Source organism: Eucyclogobius newberryi, unplaced genomic scaffold (assembly GCF_026437365.1).
Source record: "Eucyclogobius newberryi isolate DKJ021-1_F unplaced genomic scaffold, fEucNew1.0.hap1 SCAF_7, whole genome shotgun sequence".
Lineage (NCBI taxonomy): Eukaryota > Metazoa > Chordata > Actinopteri > Gobiiformes > Gobiidae > Eucyclogobius > Eucyclogobius newberryi.
The window spans coordinates 6,005,854-6,026,432 of record NW_027316389.1 but is presented as its reverse complement, the minus strand read 5'-3'; the positions used below and the strand labels follow the sequence as shown (position 1 = coordinate 6,026,432).

The 20,579-nt window shown below is 44.7% G+C and overlaps 1 protein-coding gene across 1 annotated transcript; it reads right to left on the bottom strand.

The window, feature by feature from the left end:
- Window positions 1–10,970: 10,970 nt before the first annotated feature.
- LOC140349098 (cytosolic 5'-nucleotidase 1A-like) lies at window positions 10,971–20,521 on the bottom strand. Its single transcript, XM_072435319.1, has 6 exons — window positions 20,332–20,521; window positions 18,377–18,505; window positions 16,776–16,926; window positions 16,012–16,134; window positions 14,790–14,902; window positions 10,971–12,150 (listed from the first exon to the last, which is right to left on the bottom strand). Exons 1-6 carry the CDS (start codon window positions 20,365–20,367, stop codon window positions 11,917–11,919), a joined length of 786 nt encoding a protein of 261 aa, XP_072291420.1. The 5' UTR covers window positions 20,368–20,521; the 3' UTR covers window positions 10,971–11,916.
- Window positions 20,522–20,579: the final 58 nt, after the last annotated feature.

The following is a 20,579-nucleotide window of genomic DNA, read 5'->3' as shown; positions in this document are numbered from 1 at the left end:
CGTGGTCCTGGTTTAGTTCTACACCTGGTTCAGTCCCAGTCCATGTTAGTCCCACGTGGTCCTGGTTTAGTTCTACACCTGGTTCAGTACCAGTCCATGTTAGTCCCACGTGGTCCTGGTTTAGTTCTACACCTGGTTCAGTCCCAGTCCATGTTTGTCCCACGTGGTCCTGGTTTAGTTCTACACCTGGTTCAGTCCCAGTCCATGTTAGTCCCACGTGGTCCTGGTTTAGTTCTACACCTGGTTCAGTCCCAGTCCATGTTAGTCCCACGTGGTCCTGGTTTAGTTCTACACCTGGTTCAGTACCAGTCCATGTTAGTCCCACGTGGTCCTGGTTTAGTTCTACACCTGGTTCAGTACCAGTCCATGTTTGTCCCACGTGGTCCTGGTTTAGTTCTACACCTGGTTCAGTACCAGTCCATGTTAGTCCCACGTGGTCCTGGTTTAGTTCTACACCTGGTTCAGTACCAGTCCATGTTAGTCCCACGTGGTCCTGGTTTAGTTCTACACCTGGTTCAGTACCAGTCCATGTTTGTCCCACGTGGTCCTGGTTTAGTAGTTCTACACCTGGTTCAGTCCCAGTCCATGTTTGTCCCACGTGGTCCTGGTTTAGTTCTACACCTGGTTCAGTCCCAGTCCATGTTTGTCCCACGTGGTCCTGGTTTAGTTCTACACCTGGTTCAGTCCCAGTCCATGTTAGTCCCACGTGGTCCTGGTTTAGTTCTACACCTGGTTCAGTTCCACTTGATCACGTGCTTTGGCCCCGGAGTCAGCGTTGTGCGGTCGACGCTGGTGTTTACGTGTAAATCTACGCCGTGTCCTTTGGGCTCATGTTTCAGGTCGAACGTGGTCCTTGTGTCGAACTCATTCACTGAATCATGTCCGGTAAGTGGTCTGCGAGAGGGGCCGGCGAGGCGAGTGTCAGAACAAAACGTCGCGATTTAACGATTATTTGCTATTATCGAGGAATCTCTTGTTCCCTTTCATTGTCGTGGTCTAAATGTCACTGTTCCTCAAGTTTGTGGGCGGCTTTATGAGATTTAACTTCCAGTTCCTCCTCTTATTTGTCCACAAATCGCTAAACGCTAGAGGTCCAAAGTATCCGGGGGACCTGCTGACTCCTTATGGGCCCCGTAGACCCCTGAGATCTGCTGGTACTGCTCTTTTTGTGGTGTCGTCCAGAGGATCTACGTTATGAAATGAGGCCTAATATTTTTAAGTCTAAACGAAAAACTCATCTTTTTAGCATTGCCTATGTCTAATTTATTAATAAATGTGTGTAGTATGTATTAATAGAGTTTAAAGTACTCTTAAAGTACATGAAAAGTTCATGAAAAGTGCTCTACAAATAGAATTGACTTGACAGACAAAAACTTAAATGTGACCCTAAAAAAAACAGATTTGGCTCTAGAATATTGAACGAAACGTACTTAATTTTGCTTCTAAAATTGTCACGATTATTATTGTTTGACTATACATTTTTTCATAGTTTTGGCCGGGGTGCGACTTATACTCCAGAGCTACTTATATGTGATACTATTAGTTATTTTCACACTGGCAACCACAAGAGGGCGCTCTAGGCTCTAAGCAACGCAGAAGAAGAATCTGCACTTCTTCTTCCTCTGGAGTTTGTGGAGTTGTTTAGAAGTGACACAGAGGAAGAAGAATTCAGTGGATTTAGTGATTTGGGGTAAAACTGATGCTTTGCTAAACTTGTTAGCATGTTCTTTATGCTATAGTTATCTGAATAACTGTTCATATGTTACGTTAACATACCAGACACTTACCACAGTTCTGTCTGTGCCTCATGTAGCTGAAGGTGTTAGCGTTAGCATACGTCATGTAGCTGAAGGTGTTAGCGTTAGCATACGTCATGTAGCTGAAGGTGTTAGCGTTAGCATACGTCATGTAGCTGAAGGTGTTAGCGTTAGCATACGTCATGTAGCTGAAGGTGTTAGCGTTAGCATACGTCATGTAGCTGAAGGTGTTAGCGTTAGCATACGTCATGTAGCTGAAGATGTTAGCGTTAGCATACGTCATGTAGCTGAAGGTGTTAGCGTTAGCATACGTCATGTAGCTGAAGGTGTTAGCGTTGGCATACGTACACCTATTCACCATGTTCTCTCATCTGTTATTATTTTAAACTGCATTTCAAGATGAAATGTTTGTTCTTAGTCTTGGATTTTGTCAAATAAATTTCCCCCAAAAATATGACTTATACTCCAGTGCAACTTATACATGTTTTTTTCTTCTCTATTATGCATTTTTGGACTAGTGCGACTTATACTCCGGAAAATACGGTAGTATAAAACTCAGCAAAACAACTGAATAAGTAAATGTGAAATATATTAAATTAAATGTATTAAATAAGTTGTAGACAGTTCTGTGGAGTGAGAAAAAGCCAATGCAAAGATGCAATTAGAAAAAAAAAAAGTTATCTATTACATAAGTGTGAGTTGTAGTAAAGCAGAAGCAGAAATTGTTCTTATTTATTGTCAAGAACCACAATTATGGAGCAGAAGCCAAATCTCACATCAAACAAAGCACTCGTCACCCAAAGAAATGTTGTTGTTGTTTATGGCGGTTGGTGTCCAAGTGTAACATTACCAGACTTTATTCTTTAGACTTCATTTTTCAGAGTCTGACCGGCTTTATTCCAGGGCCGACTCTAAAATCGTCCTTACCTTGAATTGCTTGTATCTATGGAAATGTTGCTGCGTACGGAACTGAACGCGTCGATCTCTGTGAAGAACGTTCTATAGCGTGATTATAACCTTTTATTTACACATCACATCCAAATAACTGTGTTTGAGGTTAACGCACAGAACGCAGACGGTTCAAACCAGATTAAAAGACACAGCGTGAATAAAATAAGCGCGTGACCAAAAGAAGAAGATGGGGTCTGAGTCTTTCCTTCGACGCTGGTTCAAAAGTGTAATTACCGTATTTTCTGGACCTTTTTTCATAGTTTTGGCCGGGTTGCGACTTATACTTATATTTATACTTATATACTTATACTGCGGAGCGACTTATATGTAATATTATATGTTATTTTCACCCTTGCAACCGCATTTCATACTCCAGTGCAACTTATATGTTTTTTTCTTCTCTATTATGCATTTTCAGGCTGGTGCGATTTATACTCCGGTGCGACTTATAGTCCGGAAAATACGGTAACGTTGGCACAAAAACGGTTGTTGCTTTCAGTCTGTTCCGGTGTTTTTAATGCCAGTTTTTAGAAGATTGAAGGTGAACTTGTGAAATTTTGAAGACTTTTTCACTTAAAGGTGCCATAACATGCTTTTTCCACGTTTCGTAGTCTATCCTAAGTGTATAATTGATAATAATAAGGGTTGTGCAACACCCTTAACATAATAGTTTAGAAATATCACCCAGACCTTGGACCCCCTCACCAACCCGGAAATGCAAACGGCTTGGTTTGATATTCGCCCCCACCCTTGTGAAGAGCGATCTGCCTCCCCCGCCCAACCCGTGACGTAGTCTCAGAGCGCGTGTGTGCCCCGCCCACCCGTGACATAGTCTCAGAGCGCGTGTGTGCCCCGCCCAACCCGTGACGTAGTCTCAGAGCGCGTGTGTGCCCCGCCCACCCGTGACGTAGTCTCAGAGCGCGTGTGTGCCCCGCCCACCCGTGACGTAGTCTCAGAGCGCGTGTGTGCCCCGCCCACCCGTGACGTAGTCTCAGAGCGCGTGTGTGCCCCGCCCACCCGTGACGTAGTCTCAGAGCGCGTGTGTGCCCCGCCCACCCGTGACGTAGTCTCAGAGCGCGTGTGTGCCCCGCCCACCCGTGACGTAGTCTCAGAGCGCGTGTGTGCCCCGCCCACCCGTGACGTAGTCTCAGAGCGCGTGTGTGCCCCGCCCACCCGTGACGTAGTCTCAGAGCGCGTGTGTGCCCCGCCCACCTGTGACGTAGTCTCAGAGCGCGTGTGTGCCCCGCCCACCCGTGACGTAGTCTCAGAGCGCGTGTGTGCCCCGCCCACCCGTGACGTAGTCTCAGAGCGCGTGTGTGCCCCGCCCACCCGTGACGTAGTGTGTCCCCCACAAGTCTTATGTCCATCGCGCTCTTATTTCCTGTTTTTTTCAGTATCAGATAGAACTTCTCTCCGTTTATTGTCCCGGTTGCTGCATCAACTGCCACATAAACCTTCACCATTGTGATAATAGTAAAGAGTGTGATATCATTAATGAAGTTTTGGGCCTCTTTGAGCCGTGTTTCCTCGTAAATCGAAGCAGAAAAACTCCGGGCTTGAAGGGAGACACGAGCAGCGCGGAGCCGGGGGGAAAGGGACGGGAGGCGGCAGGCGGGAGGCGGGTGGAGGGGGAGGGGGGGGAGGGGGGGATGATGACGCGTGCCTGTGGTTATGACGCGGTCTTGTAGCCCGTCAGTTTGGAGATTGGAGGAAAGGAGATAGTCTGTAATATCACTAAACACTGCGGGAATCAATCAAAAAAACACTCTGGGTACAAATATGAAGCACAAATAGCAATGTAAGAAGGTTAAAAGCTCTGAAAAGTTGATTTTGCATGTTATGGGACCTTTAATGGTCTTATTTAGAAGGCCTTTAATCATGTCACTCGCAGAGACAAACCGAGTCACACTGCATCACGATAATAACGCACGCTGGAGATAAAAGCGGCTAAATGTATTGTATTGTATTGTATTGTATTTCCCGCTGAAGCAGTTAACATAATAGATATTATTGTTTGACTGTTAAAGGACTTTCTCATTGTAAGTTGACCTAGAAAGCCCATTATCAGGCTGATTGTTATTGTCTCCATTTAAGCAAAGAATGAGCGCATTGTGGAAGAAATATGGAAGAAAATGTGTTTATTGTGATTTCCATTAGCCGTGAAAGAGCCGCTCTTCTTCCTGGAGTCCATGCAACAAACGTGGTGCAATTAAATTAACAATATATTTTTTTTCAAAGAAAAAAGAAGAATAAAATGAATAAATTATTATAACGAAGTAAATACATAAATAAATATAATGATAATAATGATAATAAATATGATAATACTAAAATGAAATAAATACATAATAATACAACAATTAATGTATTAAATAAATAAATAAAGATAATAATAATAAATATTAATAATAATAATAGTAACATAACAATAATAAATAAAATAAATAAAATAAATAAAATAAATAAAATAAATAAATAAAATAAATAAAATAAATAAAATAAATAAAATAAATAAAATAAATAAAATAAATAAAATAAATAATAGTGCCGGTCGTGGTTGAGTAAATAGCAAATGTGTCATGGTTTGAATCTGGCTCGCGACAATTTACTGTATGTCATTCCTCAGTCTCATCCTCATTTCATGCTGTGCTATCCTGTCAGGATCACATGGCATTGCACAAGCATCAAACTCATGAATGCGACTCCGATGTCCCAGATTATGGATATGAAGGTCTATATCTTTGGACTGGTTTAAAAAAATGTAAGAAATTTGGTATGAAATTGCACTTAAATGATGCAGAAAAGCAGTGAGACACAGACATTGACTACATGCAAACTGTAAATGAATCAAACTTCTCAAACCAACAAATATTCTCGCTCCACATTGGTTTGAGTTGTGTAAATATTCTGTTTTTGCAGCAGCGAGGAGGAAGGCGGAGGTGAAGAAGAAGGGGCAGAGTGCTGGAGGTCAGCGCTGTCGCCGCAAACCTTAATCAATACTGAGCTGAAAACAGGGTTAACTTGGTTTAAATATTTATATTTCTGAACGAACGACCTGTGCTTTTGCAATGGAGATCTTCAACATGTTTAACACAAAATGAGTGGTTTGACAATAGCACCAACACAACAACAACAACAACAACAGAACGCGCTTGTTTTAGCACGTTTTAGTCGCGTGTTTGGTGCCTATGTTCCCAGTACCTATGTTCCCAATACCTATGTTCCCCTTACCCATGTTCCCCAGTACCTATGTTCCCCAGTACCTATGTTCCCTGGTACCTATGTTCCCAGTACCTATGTTCCTCGGTACCTATGATCCCCATACCTATGTTCCCAGTACCTATGTTCCCTGGTACCTATGTTCCCAGTACCTATGTTCCTCGGTACCTATGATCCCCATACCTATGTTCCCAGTACCTATGTTTCTCGGTACCTATGTTCCCAGTACCTATATTCCCCGGTACCTATGATCCCCTTACCTGGTATCTCCCATAGCTAGGATGCACTGGGTCTCAGCGTTGCCGTGACTTATTGTCACATTAAAAATCAAACCAACCCGGGGCCCTATGTAAAAAGAGCCCCCCCTAGTGCTATTTCTGTAGTCACATCATCACAGAGATGGAAAAACAAAATGCGAGTCAGGCCCAATCTGAGAAATGTGATTCATATTCCCTGTGAAAAGATAAAGCCCAGTCTCACTGAAACTAGTCTGAAACTTGCTGTGCTAAATGTCAGATCCTTATGTAACAAATCTCTCTTAATTAATAATTTTATTTCTTCTTATAATCTTGATTTTATGTTTTTAACTGAAACATGGCTTGACAAAAACACAGGAAATGTAGTTCTGATAGAATCTGCTCCACCCAACTTTAAGTTTGAATCTGAAACACGAGAAAACAAAAAAGGGGGTGGAGTCTGTGCTGTCTTTAGAGATGAAATAATGACCCGCAGGTTGTCTTTTGGGGTGTTTTCATCATTTGAGTATGTATCCTTTAAAATGGAGCTAAAACGGTCTCCATCCATTCTCTTCTTTGTTTTATACAAGCCTCCCCAGCACTGCCAAAGTTTTATTGATGATTTTACTGAGATTCTTTCAGTCATATGCACAGACTTTGATGGTTTGGTCATTACAGGTGATTTCAACGTGCATGTTGATAATGTTTGTGACAGAAACGCTAAAGAGCTTGATGCTGTCCTTGAAACCTTCAGTCTTACTCAGCATGTGAGAGGCCCCACCCACAGCAAAGGACACACTCTAGATCTCATAATTACAAAGGGGGTAAATATTTCAAATGTTAATGTGATCGATGTTGCTCTGTCTGATCATTTCTGTGTCTTCTTTGACCTGTCTGTTTCTCCCCAACCTCCGGTTGGTCCTGCAGTTGTTCAGAGGAGACACATAAGTGATGGCACAGGTGCACTGTTTATGGAAATGATAAACTTTGAAAATGTCTCATGTTCTAATGTAAATGATTTGTTGAACTCTGTTACATCTAGTGTTTTGAATGTTCTGGACACCATCGCCCCTATAAAGGCTAAAATGGTTAAAAATAAGCAGAAGGCGCCGTGGAGAAATGATGATTCGGTCAGGGCACAGAAAAGGGAGTGCCGCAGGGCCGAACGGAAATGGCGCAAGTCAAAGCTCCAGGTTCAAAAAGAGATATTTAAGAAAGATATTTTTCTGAAATAATTGGAAGCTGCAGTAACAACTCGCGTGTCCTGTTTGCCACAGTAAACAGATTAACAAAACCTCCAGCTCAGCTGCCGTTAGAACTCATTTCCACATCCAAGTGTAATGAGTTTGCATTATTCTTTAATGACAAAGTTCAGGGCATTAAAAATGCTATAAATCCCACAATGCAAAAAATTACCCTAAAACCACCAAGACACTTAGAGCTAACTCACTTTGCACCAGTAACTGACAAAACTGTCCATGAGATCATCACCAGTCTGAGTTCATCTACATGCTGCCTTGATGTGTTACCCACCAGATTTCTAAAGTCTGTGCTGAACAGTTTGTTAGCACCATTCACTCACATAGTTAACATGTCGCTTCAATCTGGAACATTCCCAATGTCTTTGAAAACTGTGGTCATAAAGCCTCTCCTAAAGAAGAGCAGTCTTGATGCCGCAGTACTGAGTCATTACCGGCCCATCTCTAATCTGACATTTTGGGGCAAAGTCCTTGAAAAGGTTGTTTACAACAGTCACAGATTTCCTCTTAATAAACAACTCATTTGATGTTTTTCAGTCAAGTTTAGACCTCATCACAGCACTGAGACTGCTCTTGTCAAGGTGACAAATGACATCCGCCTGAACACTGACACGGGCAAAGCCTCAGTCTTAATTCTGTTAGATCTGAGTGCTGCTTTTGACACTGTCGATCATGGGATCCTCTTACAGAGACTAGAGGACTGGGTGGGCATCACTGGCACTGCCCTAAACTGGTTAAGGTCCTATCTGGAAGACAGGAAGTACTTTGTTGAAATTGGTAGCTGTGTCTCAGACCACATGACCCTGACCTGTGGAGTGCCCCAAGGGTCAGTCCTGGGTCCCCTTCTGTTCAACCTCTACATGCTGCCGTTAGGTCAGTTGATACGCAATGAAAATGTGTCCTATCACAATTATGCAGACGACACTCAGATCTATGTTTCACTATCGGCAGGTGACTATGGACCAGTAGATTCACTCTGTCACTGCATCCAACAGATCAGTGTGTGGATGCAAAACAACTTTCTCCAGCTGAACTCAGACAAGACTGAAATAATCGTTTTTGGCCCACGGAAACAAAGAGAAAGTGTTAGCGGTCACCTCCAGAGTCTCGCTCTAAAACCTACAAACCAAATTAGAAATCTGGGGGTAGTAATGGACTCAGACTTGAACTTTAATAGCCACATCAAATCAATAACATCAGCAGCTTTTTACCATCTAAAAAACATTGCCAAAATCAAAAATATAGTGTCAAAACCAGATTTAGAGAGACTTATCCATGCGTTTGTCTCCAGTAGATTAGACTACTGTAACGGCCTGCTCACTGGCCTCTCCAAACGAGTTGTAAAACAGCTGCAGTACATCCAGAACGCTGCTGCTCGGGTCCTGACTAGAACCAGGAAGTATGATCACATTAGTCCTGTTCTCAGGTCTCTGCACTGGCTCCTGTGGCTCAGAGAATAGACTTTAAAGCAGCTCTGCTTGTGTACAAGTCTCTCCATGGCCTAGCACCAAAGTACATATTGGATATGTTAGTGCCATATGAACCATCTCGGACTCTGAGGACCTCAGGGACCGGCCTCCTGCTGGTGCCCAGAGTCAGGACAAAACATGGGGAATCTGCGTTTCAGTTTTATGCAGCTAAAATCTGGAACAGTCTTCCTGAAGATGTGAGACAGGCTTCAACTCTGACAATGTTCAAATCTAAGCTAAAAACAGTTTTGTTTAGCTGCGCATATGACTGAAGGGATTTTTTCTTTGCACTCTTCTCTTTTGTTTGTGATTTTATTAGTTTAGAAAATCAGTTGGATTGATAATTTTTAATTTAGTTAATTTTATTGTATTTCTGTAATTTCTTTGTGATTTGAATGCATTTTTCCTGCTGTGTGAAGCACTTTGAATTGCCTTGTGTATGAAATGTGCTCTACAAATAAACTTGCCTTGCCTTGCCTTGCCTATGTTCCCAGTACCTATGTTCCTCGGTACCTATGTTCCCTGTACCTATGTTCCCCTTACCCATGTTCCCCGGTACCTATGATCCCAGTACCTATGTTCCCTGTACCCGTGTTCCTCGGTGCCTATGTTGCCAGGTACCTACCTTTCCTGGTAACTATGTTCCCAGTACCAACGTTCCCCAGTACCAACGTTCCCCAGTACCTATGTTCCCCGGTACCTACGTTTCCTGGTACCTTTGTTCCCAGTACCTACGTTTCCTGGTACCTTTGTTCCCAGTACCTTTGTTCCCAGTACCTATGTTCCCAGTACCTATGTTGCTACAGCCCCCCAAGTACGTTGATAATTATTTTACACTTGAAACAACATGAGCGGTTTTAATTGTAGACAATATTCTAAATATTCACTTTAAAAAAAAAATATGGTATACAAAAACAACAAATGTAATACTTTGGTTTCCTGTGTCCTGCTTCTCCCGCCTCTGAACTCAATCTCGATCTGAATTGAACAGTTGAAAAATCTCTCTCCTAAAGTTGGGCCCTGAGCGTTCTCGTCGACCTTCAGTCGAGAGCGTTGGCAGCTCTCGACCTCGAGCGGCGACGCCAACAGAATCCACAAGTGACAAAGACGCTCTAGAACAGCCACGTCTGACTTTAGTTCGAAGTTAACGTCATCGGGAAAGTTATTCAAAGTATTTAACAATATCAACATGAAGCTTGTGGTCACTTTAGTGGATGGACTTTAGACTTGTTTGTGTGTCACTCTTCACACTTTGTCAGTTAAAGTGTGTTTGGAGCAATTTTGAGGAAGACATTTGGCATTTTTTTGTTAATGTCTGTGTTAAATGGCAATAATTAAAAGTTTTTGTGTTCAGGAAATGTATGAAAGCAACTGTTACTTTTATTAATAAAGAGAAAATTAAAAATACTACTAAAGCAGGACTAAACTAGGACTCAACCAGGGCTAGACCAGGACTAAACTAGGACTAAACTAGGACCAAACCAGGACCAAACCCGGGCTAAACCCGGGCTAAACCAGAACCAAATCAGGACTAAACCAGGACCAAACCCGGGCTAAACCAGGACCAAACCCGGGCTAAACCAGGACCAAACCCAGGCTAAACCAGGGCTAAACCAGGACCAAATCAGGACTAAACCAGGACCAAACCCGGGCTAAACCAGGACCAAACCCAGGCTAAACCAGGGCTAAACCAGGACCAAATCAGGACTAAACCAGGACCAAACCCGGGCTAAACCAGGACCAAACCCAGGCTAAACCAGGACCAAACCCGGGCTAAACCAGGACTAAACCCAGGCTAAACCAGGACCAAACCCGGGCTAAACCAGGACCAAACCCAGGCTAAACCAGGACCAAACCCGGGCTAAACCAGGACTAAACCCAGGCTAAACCAGGACCAAACCCGGGCTAAACCAGGACCAAACCCAGGCTAAACCAGGACCAAACCCAGGCTGAACCAGGACCAAACACAGGCTAAACCAGGACCAAACCCAGGCTGAACAAGACCTAAACCAGGACATACAAAGAAACAGGTAATAAGGACAACTGTTTTTGTATCAAATCTCTTTAATTGATGTTTGACCTGCACTTTTCTTTATATCATCTCTGTGTAAAAACAATGAGTTTAAAGTGCTCACATTCTGCCCTCTGCTGGACAAAGCTTCTCTGCAACCAAAGCACCAGGTAATGTACACGCAAGTCTCATGTTTACAACAACAACAACAAAAAGTTACTCATCAAAAAGCCCTACAAACTATTATGGTAAACTGACTTATTTGAGCTTATATTTTACTTGGTTTTAATGTTCTGTCATTAAAGGATACCCTAAATTTGTATAAAAATAACCTGGACTAAACATTGGCGTACCAAATTAGACCTGGTTGCTGATTGTACTATCATAAACATATAAAAGTAGCTACACTGATAAAAAATGACTGCTTAGAGATGAAATATTGTGACATTTATACTTGCATAATTGCATGAGATGAAATATCATTCAAATAGTAATCATTTGTGCCTTTTCTTTCTTACGTCCAGATATGTTAAAAAAAATCATTGCATTGAGACTTTTAGAATCCATTTTTAACTAAATAAATGTTCAAATATGACGACTGAAAGATTTCAGATGGAGAATATTCACAAATAAAGTGCATTATTGCTGAAAATTGGAAATAGTGAATTATATTTTGATTCATTAATGCAACTGCCTTTGTTATAAGGTCTTTTTCTGTGTTTTAGTGTTTTTAGAGTCCAGACAGCGATTATCAAAACACGACTATTTTAAATGTTTAGAGTCGATATTAATGATAACGACTGTTTTTGTCACTTTTAACTTTAATTTGTCTTTCAGAAAGTTTAATTTGGTAAAGCTGGAAGTCAGAAACTCGAGGAACAGAGTCACGTCAGACCACGAGAATGAAAGAAAATTAAAGATTTCACCGTTGGTCTCAATAATGGTGAAAAATCGTAACTCTAAAACATCGTGACGTCCGTAACCGTGGCGTCGCTCGACTCCGTCCCGGCGACTTCACTCCTCCGGCGCCCCGAGCAGGAAGTGGGGCCGCAGCAGTGACATCAGGGGTTTCCGCGGCGACCCCCCTAAACAGTACGCCTCGTCCGCGTTCAGGCCGACGGTCCGGAGCGACTGGAGCGCGCCGCGGCAGCCGCTAATGCCACCGTGTGAGGAGAGCAGGACCAGAGAGAGAGGACTGTCGGCCACGCCGAACCTCTGACGGATTTGACCCAGTCGAGACCAAAAGACCTGCGCCAGAAATCAAAGAGGTTAAAGAGGGTCAAGGCCTGTAAATGTAAGAGTAGTGTAAATGTAACAGAGTACTGTAAATGTAACTGAGTAGTGCCCAGCTCTGGTCCAAATGATAATGTTTCATACAATAAACAAAGGCGAACTTTGGCATCCTGTTTAATCAAAGACGCATCAGGAGACGGAAACTCACTATTTCCCACTAAATTATATCAGAGGCCTGGTTGTTTACTTGGTTGTTCACCTGCGCTGCCTGGTTGTTTACCTGCGCTGCCTGGTTGTTTAATTGGTTGTTTACCTGCGCTGCCTGGTTGTTTAATTGGTTGTTTACCTGCGCTGCCTGGTTGTTTACCTGTGCGGCCTGGTTGTTTACCTGGGTGTTTACCTGTGCGGCCTGGTTGTTTACTTGGTTGTTCACCTGCGCTGCCTGGTTGTTTACCTGTGCGGCCTGGTTGTTTACTTGGTTGTTCACCTGCGCTGCCTGGTTGTTTACCTGTGCTGCCTGGTTGTTTACTTGGTTGTTTACCTGCGATGCCTGGTTGTTTACCTGTGCGGCCTGGTTGTTTACCTGGGTGTTTACCTGTGCGGCCTGGTTGTTTACTTGGTTGTTCACCTGCGCTGCCTGGTTGTTTACCTGCGCTGCCTGGTTGTTCACCTGTGCGGCCTGGTTGTTTACCTGCGCTGCCTGGTTGTTTACCTGCGCTGCCTGGTTGTTTACCTGTGCGGCCTGGTTGTTCACCTGCGCTGCCTGGTTGTTTATCTGTGTGGCCTGGTTGTTCACCTGTGAGGCCTGGTTGTTTACTTGGTTGTTCACCTGCGCTGCCTGGTTGTTTACCTGTGCGGCCTGGTTGTTTACTTGGTTGTTCACCTGCGCTGCCTGGTTGTTTACCTGTGCTGCCTGGTTGTTTACTTGGTTGTTTACCTGCGATGCCTGGTTGTTTACCTGTGCGGCCTGGTTGTTTACTTGGTTGTTCACCTGCGCTGCCTGGTTGTTTACCTGTGCGGCCTGGTTGTTTACTTGGTTGTTCACCTGCGCTGCCTGGTTGTTTACCTGTGCTGCCTGGTTGTTTACTTGGTTGTTTACCTGCGATGCCTGGTTGTTTACCTGTGCGGCCTGGTTGTTTACCTGGGTGTTTACCTGTGCGGCCTGGTTGTTTACTTGGTTGTTCACCTGCGCTGCCTGGTTGTTTACCTGCGCTGCCTGGTTGTTCACCTGTGCGGCCTGGTTGTTTACCTGCGCTGCCTGGTTGTTTACCTGCGCTGCCTGGTTGTTTACCTGTGCGGCCTGGTTGTTCACCTGCGCTGCCTGGTTGTTTATCTGTGTGGCCTGGTTGTTCACCTGTGAGGCCTGGTTGTTCACCTGTGCGGCCTGGTTGTTTACCTGCACTGCCTGGTTGTTTACCTGCGCTGCCTGGTTGTTTACCTGCGCTGCCTGGTTGTTTACCTGCGCGGCCTGGTTGTTTACCTGCGCTGCCTGGTTGTTCACCTGTGCGGCCTGGTTGTTTACCTGCGCTGCCTGGTTGTTTACCTGCGCTGCCTGGTTGTTTACCTGTGCGGCCTGGTTGTTCACCTGCGCTGCCTGGTTGTTTATCTGTGTGGCCTGGTTGTTCACCTGTGCGGCCTGGTTGTTCACCTGTGCGGCCTGGTTGTTTACCTGCACTGCCTGGTTGTTTACCTGCGCTGCCTGGTTGTTTACCTGCGCTGCCTGGTTGTTTACCTGCGCTGCCTGGTTGTTTACCTGCGCTGCCTGGTTGTTTACCTGCGCTGCCTGGTTGTTCACCTGCGCTGCCTGGTTGTTTATCTGTGTGGCCTGGTTGTTCACCTGTGCGGCCTGGTTGTTCACCTGTGCGGCTGGTTGTTTACCTGCGCTGCCTGGTTGTTTACCTGCGCTGCCTGGTTGTTTACCTGCGCTGCCTGGTTGTTTACCTGCGCTGCCTGGTTGTTTACCTGTGCGGCCTGGTTGTTCACCTGCGCTGCCTGGTTGTTTATCTGTGTGGCCTGGTTGTTCACCTGTGCGGCCTGGTTGTTCACCTGTGCGGCCTGGTTGTTTACCTGCACTGCCTGGTTGTTTACCTGCGCTGCCTGGTTGTTTACCTGCGCTGCCTGGTTGTTTACCTGCGCGGCCTGGTTGTTTACCTGCGCTGCCTGGTTGTTCACCTGTGCGGCCTGGTTGTTTACCTGCGCTGCCTGGTTGTTTACCTGCGCTGCCTGGTTGTTTACCTGTGCGGCCTGGTTGTTCACCTGCGCTGCCTGGTTGTTTATCTGTGTGGCCTGGTTGTTCACCTGTGCGGCCTGGTTGTTTACCTGCACTGCCTGGTTGTTTACCTGCGCTGCCTGGTTGTTTACCTGCGCTGCCTGGTTGTTTACCTGCGCTGCCTGGTTGTTTACCTGTGCGGCCTGGTTGTTTACCTGCGCTGCCTGGTTGTTCACCTGTGCGGCCTGGTTGTTTACCTGCGCTGCCTGGTTGTTTACCTGCGCTGCCTGGTTGTTTATCTGTGTGGCCTGGTTGTTCACCTGTGCGGCCTGGTTGTTCACCTGTGCGGCTGGTTGTTTACCTGCGCTGCCTGGTTGTTTACCTGCGCTGCCTGGTTGTTTACCTGCGCTGCCTGGTTGTTTACCTGCGCTGCCTGGTTGTTTACCTGTGCGGCCTGGTGACTCTTGGGGTCTATGATGGAGTCTCCACAGAACATAACTCTGAGCTGCTCTGGGGGTCCACAGGCCGACACAGGGTCCAGCAGAGCGGACAGAACTCCTACCACAGAAACACCAGGATTATAAACAGACAGATTCAAGGTTTATGTGAATGTTTTAGTACAATTCTGGTGAAAATCTGTGTCAAATGTGTTTGTAGCTGTACTTTACTTTAGCACATTTTACCCCGATCTAAACCAGGACCAAACCCCGGTCTAAACCAGGACCAAACCCCGGTCTAAACCAGGACCAAACCCCGGTCTAAACCAGGACCAAACCCCGGTCAAAACCAGGACCAAACCCCGGTCTAAACCAGGACCAAACCCCGGTCTAAACCAGGACCAAACCCGGACCAGGACCAAACCCCGGTCTAAACCAGGACCAAACCCCGGTCTAAACCAGGACCAAACCCGGACCAGGACCAAACCCCGGTCTAAACCAGGACCAAACCCCGGTCTAAACCAGGACCAAACCTGGACCAGGACCAAACCCCGGTCTAAACCAGGACCAAACCCCGGTCAAAACCAGGACCAAACCCCGGTCTAAACCAGGACCAAACCCGGACCAGGACCAAACCCCGGTCTAAACCAGGACCAAACCCCGGTCTAAACCAGGACCAAACCCCGGTCTAAACCAGGACCAAACCCGGACCAGGACCAAACCCCGGTCTAAACCAGGACCAAACCCCGGTCTAAACCAGGACCAAACCTGGACCAGGACCAAACCCCGGTCTAAACCAGGACCAAACCCCGGTCAAAACCAGGACCAAACCCCGGTCTAAACCAGGACCAAACCCCGGTCTAAACCAGGACCAAACCCGGACCAGGACCAAACCCCGGTCTAAACCAGGACCAAACCCCGGTCTAAACCAGGACCAAAGCCCGGTCTAAACCAGGACCAAACCCCGGTCTAAACCAGGACCAAACCCCGGTCTAAACCAGGACCAAACCCCGGTCTAAACCAGGACCAAACCCTGGTCTAAACCAGGAAAAGTAGATAAAGTAGTGTTTTAGTGCCTAGACCTTTATTGACTCATTTTGTCTATATTTACACATTTATCTGAGCTCTAACGTGCTACAGGCTCATCTTCTACGTCTGCCCACAGAAGTGCACAAACCATCGCACAGAAAGGCTCGACCGTGACAGTCTCCGGACAAAAACAAGCCTGACCTCTGTCCGCCGCTCGCGTAGCCTCGCTCGCGTTCGTCGTCACGAAAAGATGGACTTTGTTCGCCACTAAACTGTCGGCGAAGTCGTCCTTGCGGGGAAAGCTGAAGCGGTCGATCTGCAAACCTGAAACGAGAAACGAGATGAAATGAAGAGTCGAGCAGAGTCGCCGGAAAACGTACTGTTTCTTTGTGTAAATTCTGCATAAACTGGAATGAGTGTCCCTGGTGTGATGTCACTTCCTGTCATTTTCGACACATTTTTCAACGTTTTCTCCACAAATACCTGCTCGATTGGTGTGAAACTATCATTTATATGTACAACAGGTATAAACACACTAAATGAAGTTCACAATCGTAAAAACACGTCATCTGTCACTTTAATTTACAAAAAGACAAATAATTTTAGCACAACGCCATTTAACTTTGGACATGGTGCCATACTGTTTCGGGATATTGCCGCAATAAATGTATTTTTTGCATATTCTGCGGCTCAAAATTGGGGGGAAAAATATGTCCCTTCCTGACATATTAGATTAAATTGACAAACTAAGATTCAAGATGTACATTTGAGACTGAAATATGGATACATAAAAGTCAAATTCATTCAAGAACACGTCTGAAGAGGTCTAAAGCACAGCGTGAAGAGCTTTTACACATAAACAACGCGCGCCGTGTTCGTTTCAGGTCGACTGTACGTTATTCTGATTGCTGTCCCGTGTCCTGGTGCTGAACGCTCCTGTGTGACAGTGATGCGGCGCAGGTTACCGTGGGATCTGGCCCTGCTCTGGACCTGGTCTTTCTGCTGCTGCTGCTGCTGGACTCTGTGTGCGCAGACCAGAACCACCTTCAGCCGCACGGACTCGGAGTCGTCGGGCGGATTCAGCTGCGACAGGCGCTCGTTCACACTCTGCACCGCCTGCAGGAGGAACGTAAGAATATCAAGGCTGGGAAGATGCGTTTTTGTCGTGATACGGTGTGTTTCGTGACACGTTAGGGCTAATATGAGTCGTATGAATATTATAAGCAAGTACCGTATTTTTCATAGTTTTGGCCGGCTTATATGTGATATTATTTGTTATTTTCACACTGACAACCACAAGAGGGCGCTCTAGGCTCTAAGCGACGCAGAAGAAGAATCTGCACTTCCTCTACCTGTGGAGTTTGTGGAGTTGTTTAGAAGTGACACAGAGAAAGAAGAATTCAATGGATTTAGTGATTTGGGGTAAAACTGATGCTTTGGTAAACTTGTTAGCATGTTCTTTATGCTATAGTTATCTGAATAACTGTTCATATGTTACGTTAAAGGTGCCATAACATGCTTTTTTCACGTTTCGTAGTCTATCCTAAGTGTATAATTGATAATAATAAGTGTTGTGCAACACCCTTAACATAATAGTTAAGAAATATCACCCAGACCTTGGACCCCCTCACCAACCCGGAAATGCAAACGGCTTGGTTTGATATTCGCCCCCACCCTTGCGAAGAGCGATCTGGCTCCCCCGCCCAACCCGTGACGTAGTCTCAGAGCGCGTGTGTGCCCCGCCCACCCGTGACGTAGTCTCAGAGCGCGTGTGTGCCCCGCCCACCCGTGACGTAGTCTCAGAGCGCGTGTGTGCCCCGCCCACCCGTGACGTAGTCTCAGAGCGCGTGTGTGCCCCGCCCACCCGTGACGTAGTCTCAGAGCGCGTGTGTGCCCCGCCCACCCGTGACGTAGTCTCAGAGCGCGTGTGTGCCCCGCCCACCCGTGACGTAGTCTCAGAGCGCGTGTGTGCCCCGCCCACCTGTGACGTAGTCTCAGAGCGCGTGTGTGCCCCGCCCACCCGTGACGCTGAGGAATGATGACGTGTGCCTGTGGTTATGACGCGGTCTTGTAGCCACCCCCCGTCAGTTTGGAGATTCGAGGAAAGGAGATAGTCTGTAATATCGCTAAACACTGCGGGAATCAATCAAAAAAACACTCTGGGTACAAATATGAAGCACAAATAGCAATGTAAGAAGGTTAAAAGCTCTGAAAAGTCAATTTCGCATGTTATGGGACCTTTAACATACCAGACACTTACCACAGTTCTGTCTGTGCGTCATGTAGCTGAAGGTGTTAGCGTTAGCATACGTCATGTAGCTGAAGGTGTTAGCGTTAGCATACGTCATGTAGCTGAAGGTGTTAGCGTTAGCATACGTACACCTATTCACCATATTTTCTAATCTTATTAATAGAAAAGTGAAAAAATAGTAAAAAGTGTCGCCAGTTGTTTTAAGACAACAGGATGAATAATCAATGCCATAAAAGTAAAGCTAAACCAGCAATAACGACGCAACTCAAGTTCCACATTTTAACCTTCTTCCGCCCGCTGCGTTTGACCTCTGACCTGCAGCAGCGGGAAGGCCAGGCCCGCTCCGCTGACCGCCCCGTCGCCGGCTCTGCTGAGCGCCCCGTCGTCATCTCCGAACACTGCGTCGTGCGAGACGGCGATCACCAGGGCATTCTCAGCGCCGACCTGGACGAAAGAAAACAAAGAAATTTGACTATTTTTAACACACGTCCAAAACCTGACCGCGCCCATAAAGCCCGGCACACAAAAGACCAACAAGGTTTTATTTAATTTGACCAGCTTCATGCCACAGTCTGATGAGGAACACTGCAAATACTCGACAACATTCTGTATTATAAATTAACTCTTACTACTTACTGCCCGTACTAAAGCAGTTGATAACTTTTAACCTTTAATTTAGGCTCATAATCAAGCATTTTTTGTGATCTACAGCTTGTTATAATCCTGCCTTTTTCTTTTTTTTAAGAGTCAAATGTTATTATGGGGCTGCAACTAAATAAATAACTAGTCAAAGATTTGTAAAAAAATTACTATTCGTCAACTAGTTTATTTCTAAATGTTTAAATGCATTTTTATCCAGATAAAGGAAAAATATTGTTACTGCTGTCTACTGGATGGAGAATATTTACAATTGAAGGGTTCTTTTGCTGAAAATCAGAAATGGTCAATTTATTTGTGTGTCTGAATAAATAGAAATAATCTGTTTGCATGTATTTTAGAGTGTAACATTTAAAAAAATATTGTATTTTTTTAATAGTCATGAAGTAGTCACGATTATAATTGTTGTACCAAGTGAATAAATGAGAAAAGTACAATAATCAGCAGCAGCAGTACCAGTATTATAGAAGTAGCGGTTGCAGTAGTGGTTGTAATAGTAGTGTTTGCCAGGCTTTGGTACGCGTGTTCAGTCAAATACAGGTCTCCAGTTCACAGCCACTTCCTTTTTATGGACTGGTCGGCTCGAGTGGAAATGTAAAAATAAACCGTCTAAAAATCTGCCTTTCCGGGAGAAGACTGTGGATCCAAACCAGTTTCAACTTTGGTTTGAATGTCCGTCGTTTTTTAACTTCATTCAAGTTTTACGGGACAAATACTTACAGAAATGTTGACCTCACAATCGTTTTATTTCACCTACAGATATATTACACACTTTATTGGTATTCACGCTACAGTACATTTTCGAGGTGAGAAAAAAACTGTTACAAACCGTCAGAAATGCAAAATGTAACTGACTTTTCTACTGCGGAAACTCAAAATTGTAGCTCAAAATACGGAAACAAATCAGCAGCTACGTCTGATGCTGAATGTGCATCATGGTCTACTTCAACTTTGCCTTCCATTTCAGGGTTCTACAGTCGATTCTGCTTTATTCCGTGTACACTGCGCTGTTGTGTCCTTGCGCAAAACACTTGAGCAGCAGTCTGCGGGCGAGAGACGCTAAAAGACCAGATAATATTAGATAATTTAATAGATTCATGTAAAAGACTCAATTGGATCATCAAGAAGGCCAGATATGTTAATGCAATATTCAGAAGTTAATTGTGTATGCATTGTTTTAGCTGCCAGAAATACAGATTTATTGTATTTTACTCTTACTGTAATACCAATACATTTTAGATTTGACTACTTTTGACAACTCTTTTGCTAGTCGGTTGCATGTCTGTAACGATAATAATTTCACTGGGGATAAATTAAAGTATTTCTGACTCATATTTGTTGCAGCAGTCACAATTATGGACAGTAATAACAACATTTCTATCATGGGGCTGAGCCAAGATGAACTAGTTATTAATATTTACCCACGTCTGCAGCAGAGATTCTTTTAAATAATCAAACTTCTCTTAAAACATTTACTATAGTTAAAGTTCCTTCTGTACAGTAAAAAGATTAATAAAAATAAATGATAATAAGCCAAATATTCAGATTTTTTTGTGTGTCTCTGTTAATTTAATGGTGTTATGAAATTCTTTGCGCCACCAGTCATTATTTACCTGTTCCACATCTGCATTTTCAATCGTTTCGGCCATTTCCGCCTCCGTAATCACTCTCTGCAGCTTTTAAACCGGTTAATATGTCACTAAACACACGCCCTTTGCACTAACTTTACAACTTTAACCGCACCTGTGCGCCAAAACAACGCAAAAGTTTCCCAAAACGAGCCAAAAGTTATTTCCGCTCGTCTGCTTGTTGCCGTTTCCGGTGTGAACGTCAAGTGCGTGGTGGCGTCACTTCCTTGTTT

Coding starts and splice junctions, on each gene's coding strand:
- LOC140349098 (XM_072435319.1), bottom strand. CDS start 20,367: ATGGCCGAAACGATTGAAAATGCAGATGTGGAACAG. Junction 16,135..16,775: donor GAGCAGGGCCAGATCCCACG/GTAACCTGCGCC, acceptor TTCTCGTTTCAG/GTTTGCAGATCGACCGCTTC. Junction 12,151..14,789: donor AGAGTCACCAGGCCGCACAG/GTAAACAACCAG, acceptor TTTCTGGCGCAG/GTCTTTTGGTCTCGACTGGG.